This window comes from Miniopterus schreibersii (assembly GCF_964146895.1).
Source record: "Miniopterus schreibersii genome assembly, chromosome: 6".
NCBI classification, from domain to species: domain Eukaryota; kingdom Metazoa; phylum Chordata; class Mammalia; order Chiroptera; family Miniopteridae; genus Miniopterus; species Miniopterus schreibersii.
In genome coordinates, this window is record NC_138107.1 from 20187738 (window position 1) to 20214990 (window position 27253).

The 27253-nt window shown below is 38.1% G+C and overlaps 1 protein-coding gene across 1 annotated transcript in view; it reads right to left on the reverse strand.

The window, feature by feature from the left end:
* PKHD1 (PKHD1 ciliary IPT domain containing fibrocystin/polyductin) overlaps positions 1 to 27253 on the reverse strand; it is a 386375-nt gene that overhangs the window by 199924 nt on the left and 159198 nt on the right. The window contains exons 41-48 of the mRNA XM_081141333.1: positions 26932 to 27057; positions 24699 to 24755; positions 24303 to 24433; positions 17548 to 17660; positions 16154 to 16259; positions 10941 to 11075; positions 5183 to 5318; positions 2608 to 2854 (exon numbers count right to left, since the gene is read on the reverse strand). Of these exons, the coding sequence (XP_080997459.1) occupies positions 2608 to 2854; positions 5183 to 5318; positions 10941 to 11075; positions 16154 to 16259; positions 17548 to 17660; positions 24303 to 24433; positions 24699 to 24755; positions 26932 to 27057 (1051 nt within the window). The remainder of the gene's footprint in view (positions 1 to 2607; positions 2855 to 5182; positions 5319 to 10940; positions 11076 to 16153; positions 16260 to 17547; positions 17661 to 24302; positions 24434 to 24698; positions 24756 to 26931; positions 27058 to 27253) is intronic.

Genomic DNA, 27253 nt, shown 5'->3' on the forward strand with positions numbered 1-27253 from the left:
AGAGGCTGGAAGTTTTTTCTTCACCTAAATATTAAATATCATTAACAACTTCAAATATTTGCATACCTGTCAACCCAACTGTTAGGGTGGAGGCAGAGGAAGCTATAGGACAGGAAGCGCCACAAATGTGGGTGCCCATCAAACTTAAAAAAGGTAGTGAGGGTCAGGGACAGAAGGTTGCCAATGTCAAACAACGAACTCATAGTGAAACTGGACCATAGAGGGGGACTTCCAAGGAAGAAATTCCACCCAACCATTTGCTTGTTAGCAAAAGTTAAATGTGGTGCCTTGTTTAAGCAGCTATGCAAGGCCACAGGCCCAGCCCTGTGGCACCTCTTGGTGAGGGAGGGGGCTAAGACTTGAAAGTGAAGACAGCAGGGTGTTTGTGCCATTTCAGATCTCCATCAACATACAACCCCAAAAGATCATGACTGTGAGAGCTTTGTAAATCAACTCTTAGGGTGCTTGCTCCAGGGGAAATAGCACAACAAATTAATCCTTCCTCCCTGAAATGCAGCAAAGTTTGTATCTATGCTGAATTCAAATTGCTCATTAGCTCTGACATGTTCCTAATGAGGTTATAATGCTCTGGGACAAAGATCGAGTCACTCAGCACAAATAGCTATGGATAGAATCATAGAGCCATAAAGTTAGAAGGACCTTAGAACAATGCTTCTCAACTTGAATATAAACCACCTGGGGATCTGGATTCAGGACGTCTGGAGTGGAGTCCTCGATTCCCCCTTTCTAACAATACCTCACGTGATGCTGGTGCACTTTGACTAGCAAGTCCCTAGAGACCTTATACTAGAGGTGAGGGCTCTAGGACCAAGAGACTTATCACCGGGAGCATGCTGAGACTTCCCTGGGGCTAATTTGGGATAGTTGGGCATTTTTCCATAGGCCTGTGAGTCAACCTGAACATTTTTAAGTAGAAGCATAGAGAGTAGAGTGACAGGCCATCCTGGTTTTCTCCACTAAAGGGGTTTCTGGGACATGAGATTTTCTATTTTAAAACCAGGAAAATTCCAGACAAACCAAGACAAGTTTTTGACCCTTGTAGGAGCCTTTTGAATCTACTTAGAATATCATTTTAAGATTTTTTTTTTTTTTTTGACCTTATCAGTCCCTAAGTTCTGGGACTATGACCTACTGTTCAAGTAAGCACCTAAGTATCCTGTCCTAAAGATCCACAAGGACAGATGCTCAGACAAGATTATTTCTATAGAGCCTTCTACCATCACCATTAAGTGCCTTTCGAAGAGACAGTCTCCTAATAGGTCTCAAAACAAAGTATAAAAAAAGAAGTATAAAGAACACAGAGAAATAAATATCAAAGAAGCACATAATGTTCTTTTTAACTACAGAAATCTATTTTAACTTTCCTTATTTGAAAAAATGCATATAAGAGATAAATCACTAACTTAGAAATCTGAAAATACTCATTAAAACACCTTTGGTAAAAATCACAAAAATAACAATAATAATCAGGATGCATCTGTGAGAATTTTTTAAAAGTCATGCTCTGGACAATCAAAATGATTAAAAATGAAAATATATCTCTCCACATTGCTATTTTACTCACTGGAATTGGGCTCGTTAACATTAGATAGAATAATAAACAGTCTGGACAACAAAAGTGAAAAAATTTCAGACTATTTGATGCTAACGGTGTGTTACTAAGGCTTTTATACAGAATGTCAAAATACTGATTCCACGTGCATGCAAAATGCAGACTTCCTGCAACCCTGACCCCATTGCCTCACTCTCTGGAGTTTACTGGCTTAAAAAAGATGCCAACATGCTCGAGCTGAATCACTTGACTTAGTATTCCTGCAGCTAAGACACTTAAAACAAAGGCAGGAAAGAAGTGTGGCTAAATATATACAATGCATTTGAAACAGGTAAAAGATAGAACCCCAGATACTCAGCAATCATTACCTGGAAATTAAAGAGGGCAGAAGCAATCTTATTATGCATTATAAACAGCCCAGCTGCTGAATTAATGGTAGTTTGACTAGCATAACCAAGGAGTCTTTGCTCCAATATTAATAGGAAATGTATTGTACGAATCCAATAGTTCATGAAATTAACAAGGAAAATGAACTGGAGTGAAGCAACTTTACAAGTAATAGGAAGGCATCGGCAATTGCTTCCCTGGAGCATATTGAACACTTAAAAAGAGCTTGGGGAGAGTAAATGTATATAAATGAGAATGGACATTATTGGAATTTTTAATAATACTTTTAATTTAAATACATTTCAAATTATCTGTTGGTTGCAAGTCTTAAAAAGGAAGTTATTAGCTCATAATGTCAATAAGAGGTCATGGACTATGAGTTCTGGTCCAGTGATATTGAAAGTTAGCTGCCATTTGAATCAGCCTAAAAGCACTATAAACTTACAATTTGACAGCTGTCAAAATTATTCCACATCACTTGTGTAGAACTAAATACTTCAAATAGAATCTAGAAAACAGTTTCCCTTTTATAAACCTCAACATCGCTTCTCCCCCTTTCGGCTAAGATCAAGTCTATAAACTTCAACAGCCTGAATGATATATTCATGCTCACTGGCAAACTGAAAAGTAAAGTTAATTCAACTTACAATCCAATAGACATACGATGAAAGGGAATGTCATCCCCACAGACACTGCCAGGGACGATCTGACTGAATTTGGCATTGACCAAGCAAGAAGCTGATAGCGTTTCCATAGAAGGAAGAATGTGACTTCCATTTTTCCCAGACAGGGACCCATCCAAGTCTTCCAAAATTGCTGCGTGAGGAAATGGAAATGCTACTCTGTTGGGAGAGTTTGTAAACTTCAACTGGTTGGTCTTCACCGTAAATCCACCTATAAAATGGAAGATGGACTGTTAAACATGGCACAAAAGACTACTATAACAAATGGCAGCTGAATTCAGTGGGATGCTTTTAATACTTTAAATTGCATATTTATACAGTCTTGTACCTCACTCACTTATTCAAAGAAAATAATCACAAGTGCTTACTCTATGCCAGGCTCCCTGGTACGTACTGGAGACACAGTGGGGAAAAAGGAGTAGTATTGGCACTACCTGCATTCGGCCTGTATTCTTGGGCAGAGATTCTCAGCCAGGGTTTGTTTTGCCCTCCAGGGGACATTTGGCTCTATTTGGAGTCATTTGGGGCTATCACAACTGGATGGATGGCAGTGCTTTTGACATTTGGTGGGTGGAGGTAAGAATGTTGATTAACGTGTTGATTAACAAGACAGTCTCCACAACAAAAAACTATCCTGCCCAAACTACTAATAGTGTCAAGGGTGAGAAACTGCTCTAGTGGAAAATAGAGACACAGAACACTAACTTGCTAATTACTAAGTACTAAAGGTGTCTTGGTTTAGTCTTTTAATCGGTCTGCTCCAGTTCTTCTGTGGCGCGTCTAACCCCACCTCTTATGAAATTAATACTTGAAAGATTTATCATCAAAAGCAACATTCAATCATGTGGACGAATAGTAATAGTAACACACTTTTTAAGTGTTAGCTCTAGAGTTATGCTTCTTAGCAGCCTGTCCCTCAAACCACCTCCGTGTGGCTCGTCAGAGCTGCTGCTAGTCAGCTGCCCAGGAAGGAACTATGGCTGTGGTCTTTTAACTCACACACCCTTGTCATTAAAATTTTTCATTTGAGTACATATCTCTCCATGCATATTATATACATTATAAAATACACAAAAAGGAAAATAAAAAATAATAAGATACAAATAAATAGAAGCCCTGATGTTTTCATTCTGCATCCCAGTAGAGTCCATGCAGTGAATTAAGTCAGACATTCAAGGCTCCATGATTAACCTCTTCCAACTTCTATAGTTCATCCAATACCGCAACCACCTGAAACTCTACAATTCAGTCCTGTTGAGATTTTAATTTTTTGCATATGCTATCCCTAATTCTTAGAAACTTTTCTCTGCACGTTCTCCCTTGCAAATGTCCATGCACCTTTCAAAACCCTGCTTAAGAGTCACCTCTATGAAATCTCACCTGACCTCCTTTCTTGCTCCTTTCCCTGACCTTGTTCAGTTTTCTAAGATTGGACCCATCGCACTCTAGCGGAGACTGGATTAAACATTTACATTTGTGCCTAGATCAAGAGCTCCTGGAACACAATAACTGTGTGTCTTTCATCTTTGTACACCTCAGTTCCTTAAACAGAACTTGGGCTAGACAGTTATTAAACAAATAAACAAAGTTTATTTGGCCAATATTATCCAGTGAGAAGGAATTAGAGCTAATAAGGAGCAGAGTGCCTTTTTCAGTGTCTTATGAGTGATATAAAAGAGGGAAGATTTACAGAACTGAGGAGTTATGATTTGAAGTGAATGCCATAAGTTATTTTGTATTCCTATTATTGTTTCTACAATTTTAAACTCAGGTGCAACCCAAATAAAAAACAGTCTTTGGCTCTGCCCATACAGAAAAAAAAAAAAGAAAAAAAAGTAAAGTAGAGACTTGCTGATTATTCATTTAATTAAAAAAACAAACAATTATCTAAATTGGTGATTCAAACCACAAGAGCATATTTAGTTGAATTACTTGGTTTGGCTGTTTACAATGATCAAATCAACTAGATTGCTCTCTACTTCTTTTCACCTTAACCCATGAGTCCTCCAAGGTATTTCTCACCACCTCTGAGATGTGGTTAACAAGTGAATAAAAATTCCTATGGTTCTCTTTGTGCATGCAGCAAACCCTGGGCTGCTAAAAACATAAAGAACTAACTTCTGGCTCTTTTGTAAGGATTGCCTGTGTGCTAATTTATATTCATATGTCTATCCATTCAACTGCATTAATTTAATCAATGAACTTATTAAGCACCAGGCTACTAGGTCCTAATGATAAAAGTGTAAGCAGAAGAGACAAAATCCCTGCCTTTGTGCAGCTCAGAGTCCAGCAGAGACATGGCATCGTAACGATGGTGCGATAGATGCCATCACAGGAAAAGAATGGGAGCCGCAGGAGCCACAGGGAGGACACCTGGCCTCCACTAGGATTTCTTTTAGGCGATCTGAGCAGCAGTTTCTACTGACCAATTTTATAACTGAAAGAAATAATGAATCACAAAAGTCTTTGTCAATATTTATCATATTTACTTGAGTGTTGGCCTTATTTACAGTCTGTTTTATCTATTCAATCAACTCACCCTGTCCTCGGGAACAGCCCGAACAGGTTCTGATGGACACGCAGTCAGTGCGATCAAAATTAACAAAAGTTGTGTTAGATACCATCAGTTCCCACCTTTTGGGAGTTTTGATCCCAGCTGACATACACAGGTTTCCCTGGGATTCACAAGGGGAAAAAGAAGGTAAGAAAAATAAGAGAACTGGCTACATGAAGTACAATTTGTAATGCACAAATGAAAACAATTAAGAGAATAAAAAGACCAGCTGGGAGAAAATATTTACAAATCACATACATGACAAAGGATCATGATAAAATATACTATACTTTTATGAGACCAATAAGTAAAAAACTGTGATGATACCAAATGTTGGTGAGGATCGGGAACAACTAAAACTCTCATATACTGCTAGTGGGAATGCAAAATAGCACAGCCACTGTGGGAAACAGTTGGGCAGTTTCTGATAAAGTTAAATATACCTTTATCATATGACCTAGTAATTCAACTCCTAGGTATTTACCTTAGAGAAATGACATATGATCACAACAGTTTCATTTGTAATCACAAAATCTGGAAACTACTCAAATGTCCTTCACAAATGCATGGACAAACAAACTGTGGTATATCCTTATAGAAAAATACTACCCAACAATCATATGGAATAAAATACTATTTCTTGCAACAAGTTAGATAAATTCCCTAATGCATCTGGGAACGAGAGAAGCCAGTGCCAAAAGGTTACACACTATGTGATTCCATTTATATGATTGTTGAAAAGACAGAGGAGATGAGTGATTCCCAGGGGTTGATGTGAGAGGAGGTTGTGGCTACAAAGATGGAGCTCAAGGGAGCTTATAAATTTGATGCAACTGTTCTGTATTTTGATTTGGTTACACAAGTCTATACCTATGTTAAAAATCAGACACTGTACATCAAAAAAGTCAGTTTTATTGTATGTCAATATAAAAATAAACATTAAAGAAATCTAAAAAAATATTGCTTCCAGGGTTTACCACAAAATATCTTCAACAAACTTCACCTAATCAAGTTGTTAATGCTCCACAGTCCCACATTTAAAAATAATTGTACATCTGAGGGTCACCAGAAATTTTCAGGTACCTCCAACAGGAAAGAGTGATAGAGAGAAACAAAAAGGAGAAACCCAGTGAAGACATAGCCAGTATAGAAACCAGAAGAAAACTTAAACATTATCATTAATAGCCTCAGAGAAATAAGTATGTTATATCCATGGAATAAGAAGAAGAAGCCTGAAAAAAAGAATTTTTCAGAAATAGAAAGAGAACAAAAACAGGAGAGCAGAAATAACAAATTAAATAGGAAAAAAAAAATGACAAGATAGTCTAGAAAATAGAATAAAAATACAGTTGGGAAACCAGAGATACAATTAAGAAGATTAGAAAAACAATTTCCAAATAATAATAATTTTCAAAAATAAAAATAAAAGGAAAAAAATGGTGGTACAGTCATAAAGTAGAATACTGCATAACAATTGGAAGAATGAATTATTGTAACATAAAAACACACAAATGAATCTCACAGACATAATAACATGCTGAAGAAGCCAGGCACCAAAGAGCTACGTGCTCTATGATTTCATTTATATAAAGTTCAAAGACAGATTTGAAACCAGTCTATGTCTATAGAGTCTGAATAATGTTTCCCTCTGGTTGAGGTCTGGGGGTTGGGTTAAATGAGAAGAGACCCAGGGGGCTTCAGAGTATGAAGCAATGTTCTATTTCTTGACTGGGTGCTATGTACATGTGTGGGGTTTTTTGCTTTTTAAAAAATCTGTTGAACTCTTTGCTTGTGATTTGTGCACTTTTCTCCAGTAATGTTATATTTTCATAAAATGTTTACTTTTAAAAGGGGAAGAAATACTGGAGAAAAGTAATATACATGATGGGAAGGTGAAGAAAGAAGTTAAAAGAGTTTAAGGTCCTTGCATTGCTCAGGTAAAATTTAACAGTGCTGATGTAATTTAGACTTTAAGACAAGCAGGTATGTTAAAAATTTAAACCCGATCATGTAAATAGTCCCACAGAATGAATAACTTTAAAATGAGTAAATATTTTAAAGATACTACTCAATGCAAGACAAATCAAGTTCAGAAAGTAGGAGAAAAAAAAGAAAACATTGCAAACTGAAAGCACAAAATGAGATGGTAGAAATAAATGCAAATATATGGAGACATCAGCGCGTGGATGGTAATTGAAACCACTAGAGAAAATGAGATTTCTCCCAGGGAGAGCAAGTATATTGAGAAGAGAAGGGGCCCTAGAACAGAATTTAGAGAAACAAAAAAAAATATGAAAGGTCTAAATTGAGGAAGACAAATCCATCAGTGAAAATGGGAAGGAACCCCTAGAGAAATAGGAGGAAAAATGAACTAAACCCATCAGCATCTGTCTGAATAATATATTTTTTAAAGTAGTATCATCTGCTCAAATTAATTACAATAACGACCAAAAGGCAAACATCCTACAGACACTTCCTAAGGAGGGTGAGCATAATTTACATCCAGAGCAGAACATGGAGAGTCTGAAAGAGAATGCTAGTTGGATAAATGCTTTGGACAACCAGGCTAAGCAAACTGCACGACCAAACTAGGATGGACAGGATAGTCACAGTAAAGTGCACCTCTTTGTCTTGTATATTAAAGACATCCTCACTGGAAATCATTCTACCCATCTCAATATAAAGGTAACATTGGATGTCAGTGTACCAACATATATACAAATATGCTAGTTAGAGGTAAAAAATCCTTTCCAGCCCGGCCGGGTGTGGCTCAGCTGTTGAGTATTGACCCAGGATCCAGGCGCTCGGGGTTCGATTCCCGGTCAGGGCACATGCCCGGGTTGCAAGCTCGATCCCCTAGTCAGGGGCATGCAGGAGGCAGCCGATCAATGACTCTCTCATCATTGATGTTTCTCTCTTTCTCTCTCCCTCTCCCTTCCTCTCTCTGAAATCAATAAAGACATTAAAAAAAAAAAAAAATCCTTTCCAATAACATGGTCTTCCAGAAACCAGTGTTTGTTTTAGAATATGACTCACTGATCATTGTGTGCCACCAATTATATGTGGGTGGAAAGTCTAAGAATGATAAGAAGCCAAATTCTCTGAGAATCTTAATACCTAAAGAAATAGCAGACACAAAACATGGAAGCTAAAATCAGTTCCACAACCACAGAGTTCAGGTGTGTGTTTGTGTGTTTTTTAACAACTCACACAGTTTCTTATGTGAATAAAAAGTTTCCCAAATACCCCTAAGCAACCCTGTGTTAAGTAAAGATTCAGAGATATTTTGCTTGTTTGTTTTTCACCCTAGGACTCTGCAGAGCCTTTAATGTGTTAAAATGGGATGTGAATTTCGGGGGATGGGAGCTGTGATAAACAGCATATCCTAAATGGAATTAACCTAAGATTTTCCTTTTCCTAAACCCTCTCTTGAGGCTAGCCTTCCATTGAAAACACATCAGGAAATACTGGAATAGGTACTCATAAAAGCTCATTGCCAAAGCTATTCTCCATGTGTAAATGAGAAAATATTTGGCCAGGAGTGGGAGGATATCCAGGTGGTCCCACCTCCACACTACTAGGCATGGATCGTGGGCCACCATTTGACTTCCTAAAGCCTCCATTTCTTCACCTGTAAATTCAGGACTTCTAACTAGACTAACTCTTAGGTAATATTTAGCTGTGAAATCACATGTTTTTTTTATTTGGATGCCTAACCAGGATCTAGATCTCCCCTAGAACAAACTGTTTGACATTTTCCATCCAGGGCCTTTTCTCCTGCACTTGCTTGTTAAGAGGCTAAGGAGGCCCTTAGCTGCATTGCATTCCTGGTGAATCCCATCCCAGGGCTGTGATTATTTTTTTATTATCTCACAATAACCACCCTTTTGTCAAAATTTATATCTTAATTTATGTCACTCTCCTATTAATTACGATGTCTATTTGGCATCAATTAAGATGGTGTGACATTAATTTACCAAGACAGTTACTCAGTTTGATGGGCATTTTGTTTTTAGCATCTCCTCGAAGGTTATTCCAGAGAAATTTAAGGGCCTTTAGTCTACAGTATCACAGAATCTAAATCTGGGTCTCATCCTCTCTTGGAAACTGTGTAGTCTTAGAAGAATCATCTCTCAAGGTAGTAATCCCTTCAGAGAAAATGAAAAACTGGTACATATGTCCCTCCTGGAAAGGATGGTTCAAAAGAGATTTAACTAAGTAAGTCTGAGAATTAAACATAGGAAAATGTAGCTTAGTAACCAAAGGAATTTTTTAATCTTAGTGTTTATATCTAGAGCTATGAAATAATCTCCAAGAGAAATACAACAGTAAATAATTATCATTTAAATTTCAATTTGCCAAAGCATTCAGCAACAAACTAAACAGAATGCTCTTTCCTTGGTTCTCAGAAATACTGTCGTTTTCTTCCATCTATGAGTATTATGACAGTGTGTTAATAATATGCATGTCCCTCTTTCAAAACAAGAACTGAGGGGACCCGTTATATGTCTGAAGCCTACTGAGATCAATGGCAACCATGGGCTTCCCTGGAGGAGAAGAGGTACTTCTCTTCTGGGAGGTCCTCTTTGCCTCATCTAGAGTCTGGGAACCTGGCCTTGCAGTGGCACAGAAGTCATCTGTAGTCTGATGTTTATCATGTAGAAACCCACAGTTAAAAAAAGAGGCAACAGGCCAAAATGGAGTCATTTTTGCTTAAGCAAGTCACCAAACCAAAACTTCATAACTAACCTAACTGCAGTTTCTGCCTCTCCCAGGAATGGAATATTAAACCAATCAGTCCGAAATTTCCTGACCAACACTGGTAAGGTAAAATCTGCTTGATGAAACCCCTGCCCTTCCCTCCCCCAAAATGACCTGGTCTAAAAATAATCCTTTCTTTTCATTTGCTAAGAGTGTCCCTGAGCAGGCAAACAGCTAGAGAGGTGAAAAGGTTGAGAGGAAACAAAAGACAAAGACCTAGTGGACGAGGGCAACAGTGTGGGGATTGTAGGAAAGGAGGAGAGGGATGGAGGTGGAAGGGAGTGTAATAAATGGTGATGAGGAAAAATAAATAAATTAAATAAAGGAACAAAAAAAAGAACTCCCCTGCCACACTCTTTAGCTTCTAAAAGCCTTCTGTTTTGTACAACCCCTCAGAGCTTTAGATGGGATGCTTCCCTATTCATGAATCACTTAGTAAAGCCAATTAGCTCTTCAAACTTACTCGGATGAATTTTGTACTTTAACACCACACTTAAGGAAGTATTAGGGAATCACATAAGTCATAGCATACTGTAGTAAACAATGTAAATTTATATTACCTATTTTTTGGGGGGGCACCCTAAGTAGAGTAAGGACCCTATGAACAAAATGTCGCTGCAGAAACTTGGCAAACCACAATGCAGAGAGACAACATGGAATCATGCTATTCTATAATTATTGTGAGGTTAGAGTAAACTAGCCTAAAATTATTAGATATATTATTTAATTGGTATGGGTAATAATGCTAAATTGCAACAAAATAAAAATTTATTGACTTATAACATCGAATCCTTGGGTATATTTGAATTTTATTATAAATATCACCACTGTTACAAATAAAAAGTTCCTCTAACTTTTACCAATTAAATACAAGATTCACTGAAGAATGCTATTAAAATTACATATCCTGGGTCACCAGGGAGCCCAGCACACATGATTCTGTTTTGATGGACAGCCTAAAACAACCACATAAGGTACTTACCTTGTGGGCAAAATGACCAAGTAATAAGCTGTCAGTAACTACAGTATTTGCATCACTTTCCAAGATGTCAATTCCAAAATCTCTGCATGAATAAACTTGGAAGTTTTTCAAGTAAAGATTGCTACTTCTAAAAATCTATATATAAAAAAAACACACACACAAAACAAACAAACAAACAAACAAAAAAACAGCATACGTTTATGTCAAAGGTCTGAGCTTGGCTTTTCTTGCAGACTTCCTGTAACTTCTTTAATTATTGATTAAGTATAAATAGCAAGTTATACCATATTTAAGCAGCTTTTGTCCATCAATATCTGTACACACATCCCAAAGTTGCCATGAGGTCAGCATGAACTAGTCTCCTTTAGTAACATCCCCTCTGTTCTTTTCATTTCTCCAAATAACTGATATATTAAAAGGATCAATGTGAATCCTCCACGTACCTAAATTAAACTTGCCATTTCCAAATCACACAAAATTAGTAGAGAAAAACATATCACACAAGCTCTGCAGTGCTTAACATTTTCCTCAGTGTAGTATATATTAACTAATACTGTCAGAAAATTGCAAATGTGAAATAAGTAACTGAGCATGACTGCAGACTCCAACTACATTATGCGAACATATATTTATGGCTACTCCTGTTAGCAGGTCCAAACAGGGATCAATTATTAACGAAATTAGCTTAATAGAGTTGAAAGAATACCACTGGCTTGGGGGACAGAACCCTTCATTTTCACCTATTACTGATACTAACTAACTAGGTGATCTTAAAAAGACACCTAACTTCTCCTTCGGCCACATTCAACCATCTTTACAACCAGGGTGGAGGTCAGCACTAGCAATTGACTTAACACAGTCACTTCTTATTCATTAAATAGGGTCATGGTTGCCTTCATATCTTAAAGTGGAAGTTTCCTAATAATTAAGCCAAGGTAGCCTTGATTTACCATAGTATCCTGCTTCTTCTCCCTGTCAATCAGTCTTTGGGCTTGAGTTTTCAAGAATTAAATAGCTCGCATTTCCCGTTTTGTATGCACCAATAGCTTTTCTAAAATGATAGATCTTTGAAGATACAAAGGTTTATTTAAACAAAATAGGTATGATCTTGACACAGTTGTTACCCAGTTACAGGCATGTCAAGTTCTGGCAAATAACTCATTCAAAAACAGCTAACATTCAGCATTAACTAGAGAACCTGGTAATTTCTAAAGGAAACACACACACAATAGCAAAAAGTCCGTTTGTGGTATAAATACAGCTTTACTAATGTGTTCTCATCTCACTTTCCCTCTTCTAAAAGAATCACTGCATTTATGAGACATGGTGAGGAGTGGGGATTTTCTCAACTTTTACTAACACATACAAGAGGGTCAGATTGCCTGAGTTGGAATCCAGCAATCCTTAGCCTGTGACATGAGCAAGAGTTTCACCCCTAACGCAGAGAGTTTTCTTATCTACATAAGGAGGAAATAATGATGCTCTCCCAAAAGTTAAGATGAGTAAATGAGAAAATATACAAAAATATTAGCTATCAATATCATCAAATAGGTATAAATTTATATTTATACGCAGTAGAATTTTTACCCGCTGAATATTATGTTTAAATATCTACATACATGACACTTATGTCTAATGACCAGGACACAGTCAGACATCTAATAATGAAAGTTTATGAATTTAAATGCAACGTTCTTCTTACGTCATGAAGGAACTTCTCAGTGTTCCCATTCCCAGGAATGTTATTATCAACTCACTCTATCACCATCCAACTCTGTTTACTAACAAAGGTAATAACTACAGCTGTTATTATACAGTTTACATGCAGGCACTCATCTAACTCACAAAACAAACTTATAATTTAGGTACTATTACTATTTCCATTTTACAAATGAGATAGATAGAAAGAAACAGGGAATTTGCCACAGATAGGAAGAGGGAACATTTGAAAGTTTGCTTGGGTATATACCAAAGAGGTTAGGGGTTTTTTTGTTTGTTTTCGGGTTTGGTTTGGTTTGGTTTTTCTAAGAGCTTTATTTAGATTTACACACCATACAATTCACCTACTTAAAGTGTACCATTGAAAGGTTTTAGTATATTCACAGACATGTGTAACCATCACCACAGTCAATTTTAGAACGTTTTTACTTCTAGAAGAAACACCATATCCTTTAGCCCTAAGCAGCCATTACTCCCCTTTCTGTCTCTATAGATTTTCCTGTTTGGGTTTTTTCATATGTGTGGAATTGTATCGTATGTGGTGTTTGTGCTGGCTTCTTTCACTTGCACAATGTTTGCAAGGTTGGCCCATGTTGCAGCATGGCACTTCACTCATTTTATGGCTGAAGAGCATTCCATCGTCTTGATGTGCCACACTGTACTGACCCATTTGTCCGCTGATGGATATTGAGGTTGCTTCTACCTTTTGGTTATTATAAATAGTGCTGCTATAAACATTTGTGTATACATCTCTGTGGGAATATGTGTTTTTTATTTCTCTGATACAGACCAAGGAATAAAATTGACGGATCAAAAGGTTTTGTTTGTTTTTTTAATATATCTTTATTGATTTCAGAGAGAGGAAAGGAGAGGGAGAGAGAGAGAGAGAAACATCAATGATGAAAGAGTCATTGATCAAGCCCACAACCAGGCATGTGCCCTGACCGGGAATCAAACCCTGATCGCCTAGATCCTAGGTCGACGCTCAACCTCTGAGCCACTCCCAGCCGGGCTCAAATGGTATCTTTATGTTCAATCATTTCAGGAACTGCCAGACTGTTCTGAAGCAGCTGGACCATTTTAAATTCCCACCAGCAGTGTATGAGGGTTCCAGTTTCTCTACATCTTCGCCAGTATTTAGTATCAGATTGAGTCTAGCCATCCTACAGGGTATAAAGTAGTCATATCTCCCCATGATTTTGATTTGCATCTCTCTAATAACTCATCACATCGAACATATTTTCATATATTTATTGTTCATTTGTGAATCTTCTTTGGAAAAATATCTAATCAGATCCTTTGCTTGTTTTTTATTGGATTATTGATCTTTTCATTGCTGAGTTATAGGAGTTCTCTGTGTATTCTAGATATAAGCCATTTTCATATATGATTTGCAGATATTGTCTCCCGTTCTGTAGGTTGTGTTTTCACTTCTTTATGAGATCCTTTGAAACATTAAAATTTTTAATTTTGATAAAGTTAAACTTACCCATCTTTTTTTTGTTGCTTGTTTTTTTTTTCATGTCATATCCAAGGGTTATTGGCTTAATCCAAGATAATAAAGACTTTCTCTTTTGTTTTCTTTTAAGAGTTTTATAATTTTTGTCCTAACATTTAGGTTTTGAAAGGATTTCGAGTTAATTTTTGTAAATAGTATGAGGAAAAGATCCAATTTCATCCCTTTGCATGTGGCTTTCTAGTTGCTCCAGCACCATTTGTTAGAAAGACTATTATTTCCTCCAATGAATGGTCTTGGCATCCTTGTCAAAAGTCAGTTGGCCAGCCCGGCGGGGCGTGGCTCAGCGGTTGAGCGTCGACCTAGGATCCAGGAGATCGGGGTTCGATTCCCCATCAGGGCACATGCCCGGGTTGTGGGCTCGATCCCTAGCAGGGGGCGTACAGGAGGCAGCCGATCAATGACTCTCTCATCATTGATGTTTCTATCTCTCTCTCTCCCTCTCTTTTCCTCTCTCTGAAATCAATAAAGATATACTTTTAAAAAAAGTCAGTTGACCATAATATGGGTTTATTTCTGGACTCAATTCAATTCTATTGATCTATATTTCTATCTTTGCTCCCATACCACACTGTGTAAATGTACTATTGCCTTGTAGTATGTTTTGAAATAAGGAAGTGTAAATCCTCTAATTTTATTATTTTTTTCAGATTGTTTTGGAGGAAGTTACTTTTTAAATTCCCTGCTATCATGTTAATTACTCTCCTTTACTTTTCTCATAAAAGTGAAGTTCCCAAAACATTCTCATTATTTGGACTTACAAGAGTTCAATCTTTAAAAATAATTTTTTTTCATGAATTCAGCACTTCTAGTTGCAGAACTTGAGAGGGCTGACTTTAATGATCATCTTTTATTATTTTTGTTTTGTTTTGTTTTATTAGGTTATTTCCTCTAGAACAAGGTTATTCGAGAGCATGGAGACAGAATTTAAGGCTCTGCAAGACATGATTGCTTCTCTGCATAAGAGGGCACTCAACAAATGTTTCTACTAGATTCTCACCCCTATATTTTTAGTGCTTATGGGAAACAAAGTATGTTATAAAATTAAATGAGAACAAAATACTAAATACAATTGGCTATCCTCTGGTTAGCTATCCTAATTATGTGTTTTGGGGCTTTTTTCATCCACAATTGTCTTCCTCTTGTTGGATATATAAAATAAATGTCTAACTTTCTTATTGTGACTTAATTTTATGTTTTTATTCTTTTTACTGAATGCCCTGTAAACATATTTCTTCATCGATATATGTATCCCAGGCTCCGGGTTTCTAAGTGGCAGAGACCAAGTGTACATAATTTTATCTGTATAACACGAAAGAGTGACCCTGAATAATTTGTATATATTGCTGTTAACAGTGAGCATACAAAGGTTCCCTGGAAGAAATCACTGTGATAATGAAAAGTAAATGATTGAACGTGAACTTTTCTCCCTTTCCAACAAAATAGAAGAAAATTTGGCTCATTGATAAAGGTAAGAATAGCACCTTGAGCTGGAATTTTTGTGTTCCAATGATGAATGGCACTTTTTCTTATCAATGAAGCATGTATTAGTCAAGATATAAGGGTATCAAATGCACAACATTTGGAGTTTGGATTCTGTACCTGGTTGTGCTACCATGTGACTTCGAGCAAATCCCTTTGCTTTCTCAGCTTTAATTTTTAATCTCTAAATAGACATGGTATGGGAGAAATGGAAGACCTCTATGATTTTTTTGGTTGTAAATCTCTATAGTAATTCTGCTGTTCTCTAGTAGAGCTGCTTATGTCACCATAAAGGAAGTCAACTAGCCCTGGCTTAGTAACTAGGAATTTGTCCATTCAACAACTATTCCACACACACCTGTGATGCTGTTGGTTCCTTAAAACTATGATGATATTACAATGCTCCCCTCAGCAGCAACTCATCTTCCTTTAAATTGTAATGTATAATAAATCACAATGAGAAAAAAAGTTTTAATAAAAAACTAAAGAAACGTACCTGTGCACCGCCTGCACTTCCCCAAACCGAGAAGTTTTGGAACAGGGTGGGGCCAGTGTCATTGTCCCAAGGTGGCTGAAACTCAGGGTATACGAAGAGCCCACATCTAGAAAGTGAAACAAAGAGTGAAATTTAGTCAGTTTCTATGTTCAAACATCCTACGTTTTTCTCACTGGAAAATAGTAAGGTAAAAGTAATGAATGGAGATGAAACCCTTGACTCTTGTCTCTGACTGTCATTGCCCATCCCTCAGCCTTTCTTCTCCATTACCCTCCATGAACTGCTCCTGGATGGGAACAAGATGCAGATGGCCATGATCCCATTCTATCCTATCAGACCTTCTCTAGGTTCACACCCTTACTAAGAATTTAGATACCTTTTCTTAGCCCTTCAGAATATGATCCCTAATACCCTATCAGTCCCCTTCGAGACTCACCCCCTTGCCAGGAAAGTGAGTACTCTCCAACTTTTGTTCCTCTCCCTGAAGTGCCTTGTCATTTCAGGGTTCTGAATACCTCCTTCCTTCACACCCCAGGATGTGGAGAGCTGCTCGATAAAAACTTCCTAATTGTAATGATAATTCCATGACTCCTGTACTAATCCTAGCCTCAGCTGGCACTTCAACAGGGCATAACAATTGTTCTTAGTTCTTATCATTTTCCATTGTAGCAGTATTCCTATACTATCATTATCATAGGCATTCAGAGCTATCAATTATTGAGTTTCTACTGTATTCCAGGTGTTCTCTCAGGTGCATTGCAAAAGCTTTAATTTTGACGTCCAACTTTCAAGGTAGACGTTCCCATTTTACACATAAGGGGTCTAACTAAAAAAATAAGTAAGTAATTCACTAAGAGTAAAGTCAGGATTTGAACCAGGGCCTGACTGATTGAAGCCCGTATTTTTCCCATGCTTCTCGAATTCCCTATACTGCCCTGCTTTCCCAGGTCCTTGACCTTAGCAGATGACATTACCCTCTACATAACAAAGACTTTGGACAGTCCCTTCTAATCTCACCGTGTGAAAGTAACAAGGGAAGACCTTCTTCTCCAAGGCTCATCTCCCCACTCAGTTCCTGAGCCCAGACACTCAAGCCTCCTAGGGGCTCTGTATTACCAGTTTCTCCAGACCTCCTGGAAGTTTAATTGCTCTCGCTATTGAATTCTCCTCTGGCCACAAAAGGTGCATTTTGCCTTGCTGCCCTCTTAAGTGAATTTCCTCTCCCTCTCCCTTCCCTTCACCATCAAACTTTTTATGATCCAAAATGGTTCCACTGGTGCATCATCGAATCTCACATGGATGTCAAGTTATACTGTCTTTGTTGGTGTTGTACCAAAAAAAATGTCAAACCACAAGCCTTATACCCAAATATAGATTAATTTCCCCAAAGTTACCTTGTACAAGACTGTGCAATGTTCCCAGTGAAGGAGAGAAGTGGAGCTTGTGATGTCTGGTTGGTCACAAGATGAAAAAAGTAGCCAAAACCAGCAGCACACACCCTGTTTCCCTAGAGAAATTAAGGATATTTGAATAATAGTTACTACATGTATAAATAATAAAATTACTGGAAAGACTCATATACATGTTCATCCTAGTTTTTCATTCACTTCCTGTCATGATATATTGACACTTTATGGACTCATTTACTCTTTTACCCACCCATCCCCCACACTGACCCAGGAACCAAAAATGCTCTCATTCCTCTTCCTCCAGGCATTTCAACTAGACTGTAATTTACCCACCTCAAGAACTGGCCTCTTACGTTAAAGTGTCCTTGTAAAGGTCCACAGTGAGTTTATTTGCATCACCTAACCCAAGCTCTTCGGTATATGCAAGCATACACAGTGGCAAGGGCACACCTTAAAGCCTAGGCTGCTCGAAGTGTTCTCTCTGCCCCCTTGAACAAATCAATGGTTTGACAATGGGCTGAAAGCCAGTGATTACATTGGCCACGCCTGCATTCTGAGACACAGTGGCTGACTTCAAATACAACTTAGATCTCCTCAATGCATGTTTATCCTGATTAGATCACTTAAGTCATCTTAATATTTCTTTATAGGATTTACTATCTAAATAGTGTGGACGAAAAGGGGCCGCGTGCTAACCTGACCAGCTCAGGAAAGGCCCACATGGAGGCCTTGCAAACTCATAGACCTAAAGCAATCACAAAGAATGGTCTGAAATGAAAACTTTTTAAACTAAAAAGTAGTTTATAGTGGGTAGTCATGTCCTAGGCTGATATTTTCCCTGTTTACCTTAACTGAGCTTTTCTGCTATCTTTTTGCATCTACAATAACAAGTCGTTGAAATGTCTAAGTAATTTTCCTTTTCCTCGACCCCCTCAAAACACAGGCACCACTCTGCGAAGACCACAAATCCCCTCATTGTTAGTGAGTTAATTGTTGACTGTTAATTGTCCTGCACCCACCTAAGTAAAAGAAGTGTGTGTCTATCATTTTACTTTTAGTCCAATCCCAGAGTTTTCCCTGCTTTGCTTTCTTTCTCCCACCTCCCTCATCTATCACCAGTGGATTTCATGTAACCCACTTACGTCTCCTCTTTTGATTGTAATGTATATAAGGTGCAAAACTGCCATTCTCAGGAGCATTATCTCAATCCATTGAGATTCTGCTTCCCAGCAATTGTCATCAGTTTGGCTCAAATAAACTCACAAAAATTCTTCACAGGTTAGAATGTTTCTTACATTGACAATAGTTTAATATCTTTTATATCTTCTTATAAACCTAAATTCTCCATTAGACCATGTGAATTTAGGGCCTTAATTCTGATCGAACTGAACACAATGAGATATTCTTTATAAATTCAATGAAATACCTACAACATATTCATCACTATGAAATATATTTTAAGATAGTATTGAAAACTAGCTTCCTAAAGAGTCTAATAGTGTAGACAGAGGTGTTTTGCTTGGCCTACCCACTGTTTAAAAAATGTTTTATTCTGTTTTCATCGTTTTAAAATCAAGAGAGCTGATACAAAAATTCAGACTTTCTGTTTTTATAGAAATACTGAGCCCAAATTCCCTATGGGATAGCTGAAGCTGAAAAGGGTCTGCCTCTTAGATTATGTATTATTTTGCCATAGTCCCCACCCTTCCTGCTTCATTTATTTATGAAACCCTCCTAGTCCCTGCAGGCATTTGAATTTGCAACCTCTTAACTCCAGGCAGTAAAGTAAATGACACATTGGCTGCTTTGTGTTTTTAGCAGGAGGAATGAAAGGCCAATAGATCTTTTCAAACAATCAAATCCAGCATAAGGCATTCCCAAAAAGAACACTAATTAGCATTGAATCAGCTATCTCAATTCTTCTCTCATGCTAGAAAATCAGACATACAATCCAGATTCTTGGCTTTAGGAAGTCTTGCTGTCGCTGGGTTGGCAAATCCGAGCGCCCAATATATCTCTTCAGCCCTCATAGGTGCGCAGGAAGTAACATAGCTGTTGATTTTCAGTTACGATTACACAACTGGCAGCTCCCTCATGGAATTACATATGAAACTCCACCTTCCACATAACCAGTGTTGAGTGGCTGTGTCTCTGCCTCACCTATGCGCCCTGGGAAAGGCCATGAGTATATAAGAACTGAAGGTTAGGAAATGGGGGCTTCTTAAACACTACCTTCTCTACAAGTAAACCAGCAATGAGACAGGCGCACTAGAGGCTGGAAGTGATTGTCTCGCTTGGGCATATACCTCCCTCTATTTCATTACCAGTGAAATGTTAGCTCACTGTCCACTCCAACCAGGTAGTGCAAGGTTCAAACATTTAGACTAGAGTGCAAGGGCCACACCCTCAGTCAGCACCTTCTCCAGACAGGTGCTCAAAGGCACGTAAGGAATAGATCTGTTGCATCATCTGCCCCCATGTCGTTAGTATTTACGAAGCATCTGGGTGATCATATATAAGTGTTTTCCAAGTGTGCCTATAGATGGGCAGGATATTCCAACTTTGGTCTTCTGTTGGCCGATAAAGAGCGGTTTTCTTATAAAAGAAGACTTGAACAGTCGGGTCACGTTGCTTCCCAGCCCTTTTCACCCTCCGTTGCAATTGGGTATGCTACAAATGATTCATGAGGAAAATCCACATATTTATGCAGGCAGCCGGCGGCGTGTGGGGAAGGGTTTAAGGCAAGCAGGGAATTTTGTGTGGAAATCAATTTTTTGCGGAAGTCACTGTATTATGGACATTCAAGCAAGAGAAATTCCAGAGAGAAATTAACTGCTCAAGTAAGCCAGCTCCTTGAGGTGTGATCTATAGTTACCAGGGACAAAAATATGAGTTAACCCTTCAGGCAGCTCTTAAATATACATTAGCTATTGAGTGGGGAGAGCAAGAGAACTGAAACTGGGCCTTTAAACACAGAATTCCTTACAAAATTGATTCACAAACCAGAACAAATTCCCCTCAGATTAAATGGGTGTTTCCAAAGGGTTTGTCTTCAGGATTTTCCCATGGGCTATCCTAAACAAGACTCTGGTCATAGGAAATTTCCAACACTGCCATAAATATGAGGTACCCTGGAGCTCTGGAGGTGAGCAGGCCCTTGCTGTCTGAGAGCAAAGACTCTCCAGCCTGAGGTTGACATAGCTTATGTGGACTGCAGAGGTGCAGCCTCTGGGCAGATAACTAGGAATCCCTAGAAGGAATCAGAGATGCAGACGCTGGAGCTGCCAAGGGAAGGCAGCTGGAAACAGTGCTCCAGGAGCTACAGGTGATGCATGTGGAACCACCACCAAATCTTTTTTGGAAAGCACAACAAAGGCATGGCTAGGGAGGGTACAGAGGAATATCAAGTCCCCTGGAAACTCAGGAATATCACACTTGAGTCTTCACTAGCAAGAAAGCACAAAGCTTAGGTTTTGCTTCTCCCTGGACTTGGCTCAGCTGCAGCCTGGGTAGGGAAGCAGGCAGACCACTTGTGGCTATGAAAACTAAAAAGGAACATCATACTTGAAATCCCCTTGTACCACACAGGGCTAAAGGTGAGTCACTGTAAAGATGACTGACTGGCAGTCAAGGAAAATTCCATGCGTTGTGGCTACGAGTTTAGTCCTAGGCTTAGGGAATGATATCTGGCCACAAACCACTGCAGAGACTTAAGGATCAACTCTGTTTGGTCACTGCCTGCCCGCCAAGCCAGAGATTTCAAGGTCAGACTCATGTATGTGGGAAAAAGAATTTAGGCTTTCATGATTGGTTGCCCAGGCATTAGGATTAAGTCGTCTTCTTCAAGAGTAACTAAGGGCTTTAGTTTAGTTAATAGTATTGTCCCGATGTCAGTTTCTTGATTTTGCTATTGCTCTGTGGCATGGTAATAGGAGATTTCAAATGTGATGTTTCTTTTTACATTATCATTGGGGGTATAGTTCACACAGGAATGCTGTGTTATATTTTTACACCTTTTTCTGTGTCTAAAATTATTTCAAAATTGGAAGTTTAAAAAAGAAAAATCCTAATTAATGACAGTAATACAGTGGTTTTTAAGAAACATTTTGCCAGACTCTAAGAAAACTGAAAAGCAAGGCAGGAGAAAGGGTGAAATAAAACTGAGCACATGCAAAGCTTGACTATATTCCCTTAAGGGTCGTTTGACTCTAAACCCCTCACATAAAAGAACATAAAAGTCACCACCCCTAAAACAACTCCTCAGAACAAGGAATGCCTCCCTCACTCCTGAATATCAGAACAGCCTTGGACGAAGGTAGTATTTTTCTACCACATCTCTTTCTGTTCCACATATCTCACTCTCTCTCTCACACACACACACACACACACACATACCCCACACATCACTGTTATTGTAGCCTTCTTATTACCTCTTTGGAATAAAGGTGTATTTCTAAAATATGTTTTCAAAGATCTCTCTGTATTGTCCACATAGGACACACTTAATAAACAATAACTTACTATTTGCTCAATAACTGATATGACCTTCAGTGGTCTTAAAGGTCAACAGAAGTTCGTAATTTTTAGGTGTTGCCACGCATGCCCAGTTACCAACTGTGTCCTTGGAAATAGCACATTCCAGACAACAGAATCCAAAGAAGACAGCACAGCAGTGAGCCAGTGGCACAGCTGAGGAATTAGAGTGGACTGCGCAGGATTTCACACTGAGAGATGAGTCCCACAGGGCTTAAATGCTGCCACAGATTAAAAAGTCCGTTTTTTCAGACATCAAAATGATTGTGGAATCTTGGAATCTATTCTTTCTTCCCTCCTTATTCTTTGATTATGTTATTATACCTACATTCATTCATTCATTCAATTAATTTGTATTGAGAAACTACTGTGTTTCAGACTTTGTATTGGGGTCTAAAAGCTAATAAGCTACTGAAAAGAGAACTACAGAATTTTAAGGTCATTAAAGAACATGTCAGGAATACACCCAATGACTATACTTAATAAATCTACACTACTGGCTTAAACTGAAACCTCATTCTCAAATACGTGCATTGTACTTTTTTAAAAATTTTGTAACACAGCCAGGTGTGGCTCAGTGGTTGAGAGTCGACCTGGGATCCAGGCGATCGGGGTTCGATTCCTGGTCAGGGCACATGCCCAGGTTGCAGGCTCGATACCCAGTCTGGGGCATGCAGGAGGCAGCCGATCAATGACTCTCTCATCATTGATGTTTCTGTCTCTCTCTCCCCCTCTCCTTTCCTCTCTCTGAAATCAATAAAGATATATTTAAAAATAAAATAAAATAATAAAAATAAAAATTATGTAAAGTTAACATAAAAGGAAGAAATTAAAAGAATGAAAACGGAAGTCATTTCGTGGGGAACAAACAGCTTGTGTTGACTCAATTTTTCTATTGAGGACTGAGCATTGTTTCACAGGGCAGACCACAAATGCTCAGGTGACCTATCAGCTTTCTAGATGGCCCTCTGGCTCTCTACACCTACAGACCAACAGCCAGCCCAGTTCTTCTTGTGACTGACTAGAGGCCAAGACACATGCCCAGGAAACCACAGGCTATTCAGTGAAGCAAAGTCAAATGGACAGCACCCCTGGCATTCAATGTGGGATTTGGATACATTTCAGCCTCAGACAGGAAGATGATTTGCGCAACCCTAAGGGTCTATTTACCTTTGGATATTTCAATGTAGTCAAGATACTGTTAGCCAAAAAAGTATGCAGAGACATAGTTGTTTAGGCCCCAAAGCTTGCTGGCATAGCTGCTCAACCAGCCCTGTAGCCACCAAGTTAAATGCCGCTCTAACTGTTCTGGGTCTTCCTTCAACCCATGCAGTTCTGCCTCCTTTCCCACTGGCATATTAGCTGCCCCCAATAGGCACCTAAAATGCTGTGTAGGTGCTGCGCTTGGAAAAAATGTAATTAAGAGTCTAGAAGAGGGTTTTGGAGGTTACTATGACTTTTATTAAGGGTTACTCAGCTAAAAGTAATTGAAAACAGATGATCAGAGAGAGAGAGAGATGTTCATTCTCTCAGTTCCTCAGAAATCTGGCATAATTGTGACGACACAGTAGATGCTCAGAGAAGTGTCTCAGAAGAGTGGGATACTCATGGGATAAAATAATTGTAAAAAGAGAAACTAAATGGCCTCCCCACTATGCTGATACAATTCCTCATTCACAGACCTATGGCTGAACTGCACCAAAGAGTTAATTTCTCAAAATGCTTAGAGAGAAATTTACCAGGAAAAATAATGTTAAGTTGTACTAAATAATGGGATAAAAAAATCAAGTCCATCCGAGTACACTTCATTCATCCTGGAATCCGATATGCCTCCTGCACCTCCTGACTTCACTGGCCCTCAGTTTTGAACATTCTTAAAAAGACAACAGTAGGACACATTCATATAGTAAGATGGTAAAGATTTTATAGGCAATTAATCTTGAAATTGAGACAAAAATTGGCACCACAGTGGATAGCTCAGGAAGACATTTTAGTTTGCGTTAATTTAAGTAACAGGAAAAGAATCAGCATCTACTTTGTTTGCACCATAGAGATACTGCTTCGAAGAGCATTCACAGGAACGCTGAGAAATGATTATATTTATCCCAAAGCACTTGTTTAAACAAAATCATAGTTTCTCAATACAAATGTGCAGCAAGTAAACATTTTGCACCACATCACTGATGCTGCCACTCCAAGTAACTTACTTCTACAACATTGGTGGGGTTGCGGATATAGACACCAGAGGGTGTCAGCATTTCAGGGCTGGAGAGTCCCTCGGCACCAGAAACACGGATGATCACATTGTTTCTTACTATATTTCCTTGTCCTGACCTGTCTAATTTAAGAAAAGATAAATTAAAGCCAAGAGATTCACAAACATAATTAAAATTTATGCAACTCAACACTCATATTTCTACTAATACACATTATAATTCACATAATGCATACATATGTATATATACTCATATATATATGTATACAAAACATTCATTATATTCAACAAATTTAAGATATCTAACACTCTTCCATCAGGCCTGTCTATAAAATATATGACAACTTAAATGGATTGCAATAGATTTAAAACCAATTTACATATTTACCATTTTGTCTTCCAGGAATAGCCTCCCAAGGGATATATCTTGTCTCCATGTGTGTACCTGAGAACAAAAGATCATGTTACTTCAGCACATTTCAGGCCACCAAGGAAAACAAGGGACAACGCAATGCTATTTCTTCCTTGGGGTGTGGCTTGTTTTGATTTTGTTTTTGTGTTTTTATCTATGAACCAAAGAGATACAGATTATATGTACTTTTTAGTTCTAAAGTATCATGTATTAGAAGTTCATTTTAAATTTTAAAAAACAAAGAAATAGATCTACTATTTTACTTCTTAGCAAGAATCTAAGTGACTGTCTCCACAGTTAAAAGCCACACACCCTAGTGTCAGCCCCAGGCCCATCTCTAGCTGTTCAAATGGGCCACTGGCTATCCACATGCCCCTCCCTTCCCCTGGAAGATCTGAAATGTCCTGGAGGAAAAGGCTGGCGACCACCTGGGACTCATTTCCAAATGCAAAGATTTGGAATAGAAGAAAATAAAACATGGGCCATGCTACGGAGAGAAAGAGATTAGCCACTTATATGGCATCAATAAAAAGCAGCCCCACAGCCACCCAGCCTCAGAGACCCTCTCTTTTCTGGGTCTTTAAGTATCTGGGCTTCCCATGTCATTTCATGAGTCTAGGTTTGCAAATCCTTTTTGCATGAATTGAGTACTTTACCTATAAGGCACTAATCAACAAATATTCTAATTCCATCACCTGCACTACAATAGATGTCAAGGGCAGCCAATTCACAATATCCAAGTGCTTGAAGCTAAACCCCTCCTGCAGGTTTTCTTCCTTGCCTAGTTAATGTCTACTCCATATAAGTGTTTTCTCCAGAGGTAATCCTGCTAGGGTTCCTTCCTGAATTACTGCTCCAGGTTTCCACAAACTTTTTCCTTACTTGGATAAAAGTAAGAATAAACAAAATTAACCCTCCATCTGTTGGTTTGTCCCATAGCTGTCATTTTTCAATCAATACATTTTCTTGTACCTGATCACTATCTTGGTCCAAAGTTCTTTGCCTTTTAGAGCTGGACTGTATTTTAAAGCAAGTTTATGTGATCCATATTTTCTCACTAAACAGTTTCCTTCTCAGGATTAGATCTTTTATAGCTTTTATCTTTAACAGATTGTTAAATGAAATTTACATATTCCCACTAATGATATCATAGATTTAATTTAAATACAAAACATTATTTAACAAATACAGTTATAGTCTTACTTTCAGTGAAAACCTCTGATTTGCTTTTTTATTCTGATATAACCAAGATCCTTTGTTCATTAATTCACTCATTTCTTTCAACAAATATAGCTACAGTGCACTAGCTACTGTGCTAAATGCTAAGGAAACAATGCTCACATGAAATCTAGTGGCAAAAATCTAGTGGCAATCTGATGATCTGAAACACGATATATAATTTTTAATCCATAAATAAAAGATTTTAAACAGAGAATCTTGCAAAAGAACAAATGGTATGAACAGAGGAGAAAAACTTGTGCAAAGGCCCTGAGGCAGCAGAAAGTGTGGCCTTTTGAAAGAATTAAAATAAAATAGCTCAGTGTAGCTAGAGAAGAGAGAGAGAGGAAGACAAATTTACAGAGGTTAATAGAAGCAAAATCAGGGAGGGAGTCCTTTAAGCTAGGTGAAGGATTTTGGGTTGTACTCTAAGGGCAATAAGAAACTCCTGAAGGGTTTTAAGGAAAGAAGTGATACAATGCAATTTGAGATTTTTAAGCATAATTATGGGTTGTGCAAGGGGAATGAACTTAAGGAGAAAAAAATGTGGATACCGGTGACCAGTTAGAAGGTTCTGAAACATGGGTTTCTTCAGCAAGCCACAGGAGCAGCTAAGAACAGAATTCAAGATTTTTAACTCCTTGTCCAACATCCAGTCTTGACATTTCATGAAATGGTACAAAAATATGTTTATGTGACTTTGAATTTATTATGAAAATTGCTGACAGTAAATTTTAAAACCGCCCCATTGTGTATTTATTAATCTGAACTAAAATGTCACCTTTAAATGATCAGTTTTCTATTGGTAAAGCTTAGTTAGCCAATCACTGATAACTAAATTTAGATTTAGAATGTTTAATTATGGCTTATTTCTAATAAGCAAAGGCTAAAATTTTAATAAGTTGGAAATTCAAATTTGGGGATAATTCTTTTTGAAAAATTGTGTGTCTCACTCAAGAATATCCAAATTAAACAAGCTCAGTTCACTTACCCACCAGCAGTGCATGGCCTAAAATATCATAGAACACATTACTGTCCACCATCAGGCCCAGGGTCCCGGACATGCTGAGGCCTCTGCCAAAGGAGCCCCGCACTGTGCAGCCCTGTATGTAGGAATCTGAACAGGAAACAGTAAGGTGAAAATTAGAAGGCAATTTTGAAGGCTCCTCAGATTCTAATCTCTTTAGAGATCATCTCCAAAGCGAGCTATAATATAACTAAGAATGTCCTCCTATTCTATGATGAAACTCAGGAAATGAGGAGTTGGAATCCCAAAGAAAATTTAAGAAATTTGGTCTCCACCTTCCCTTTGA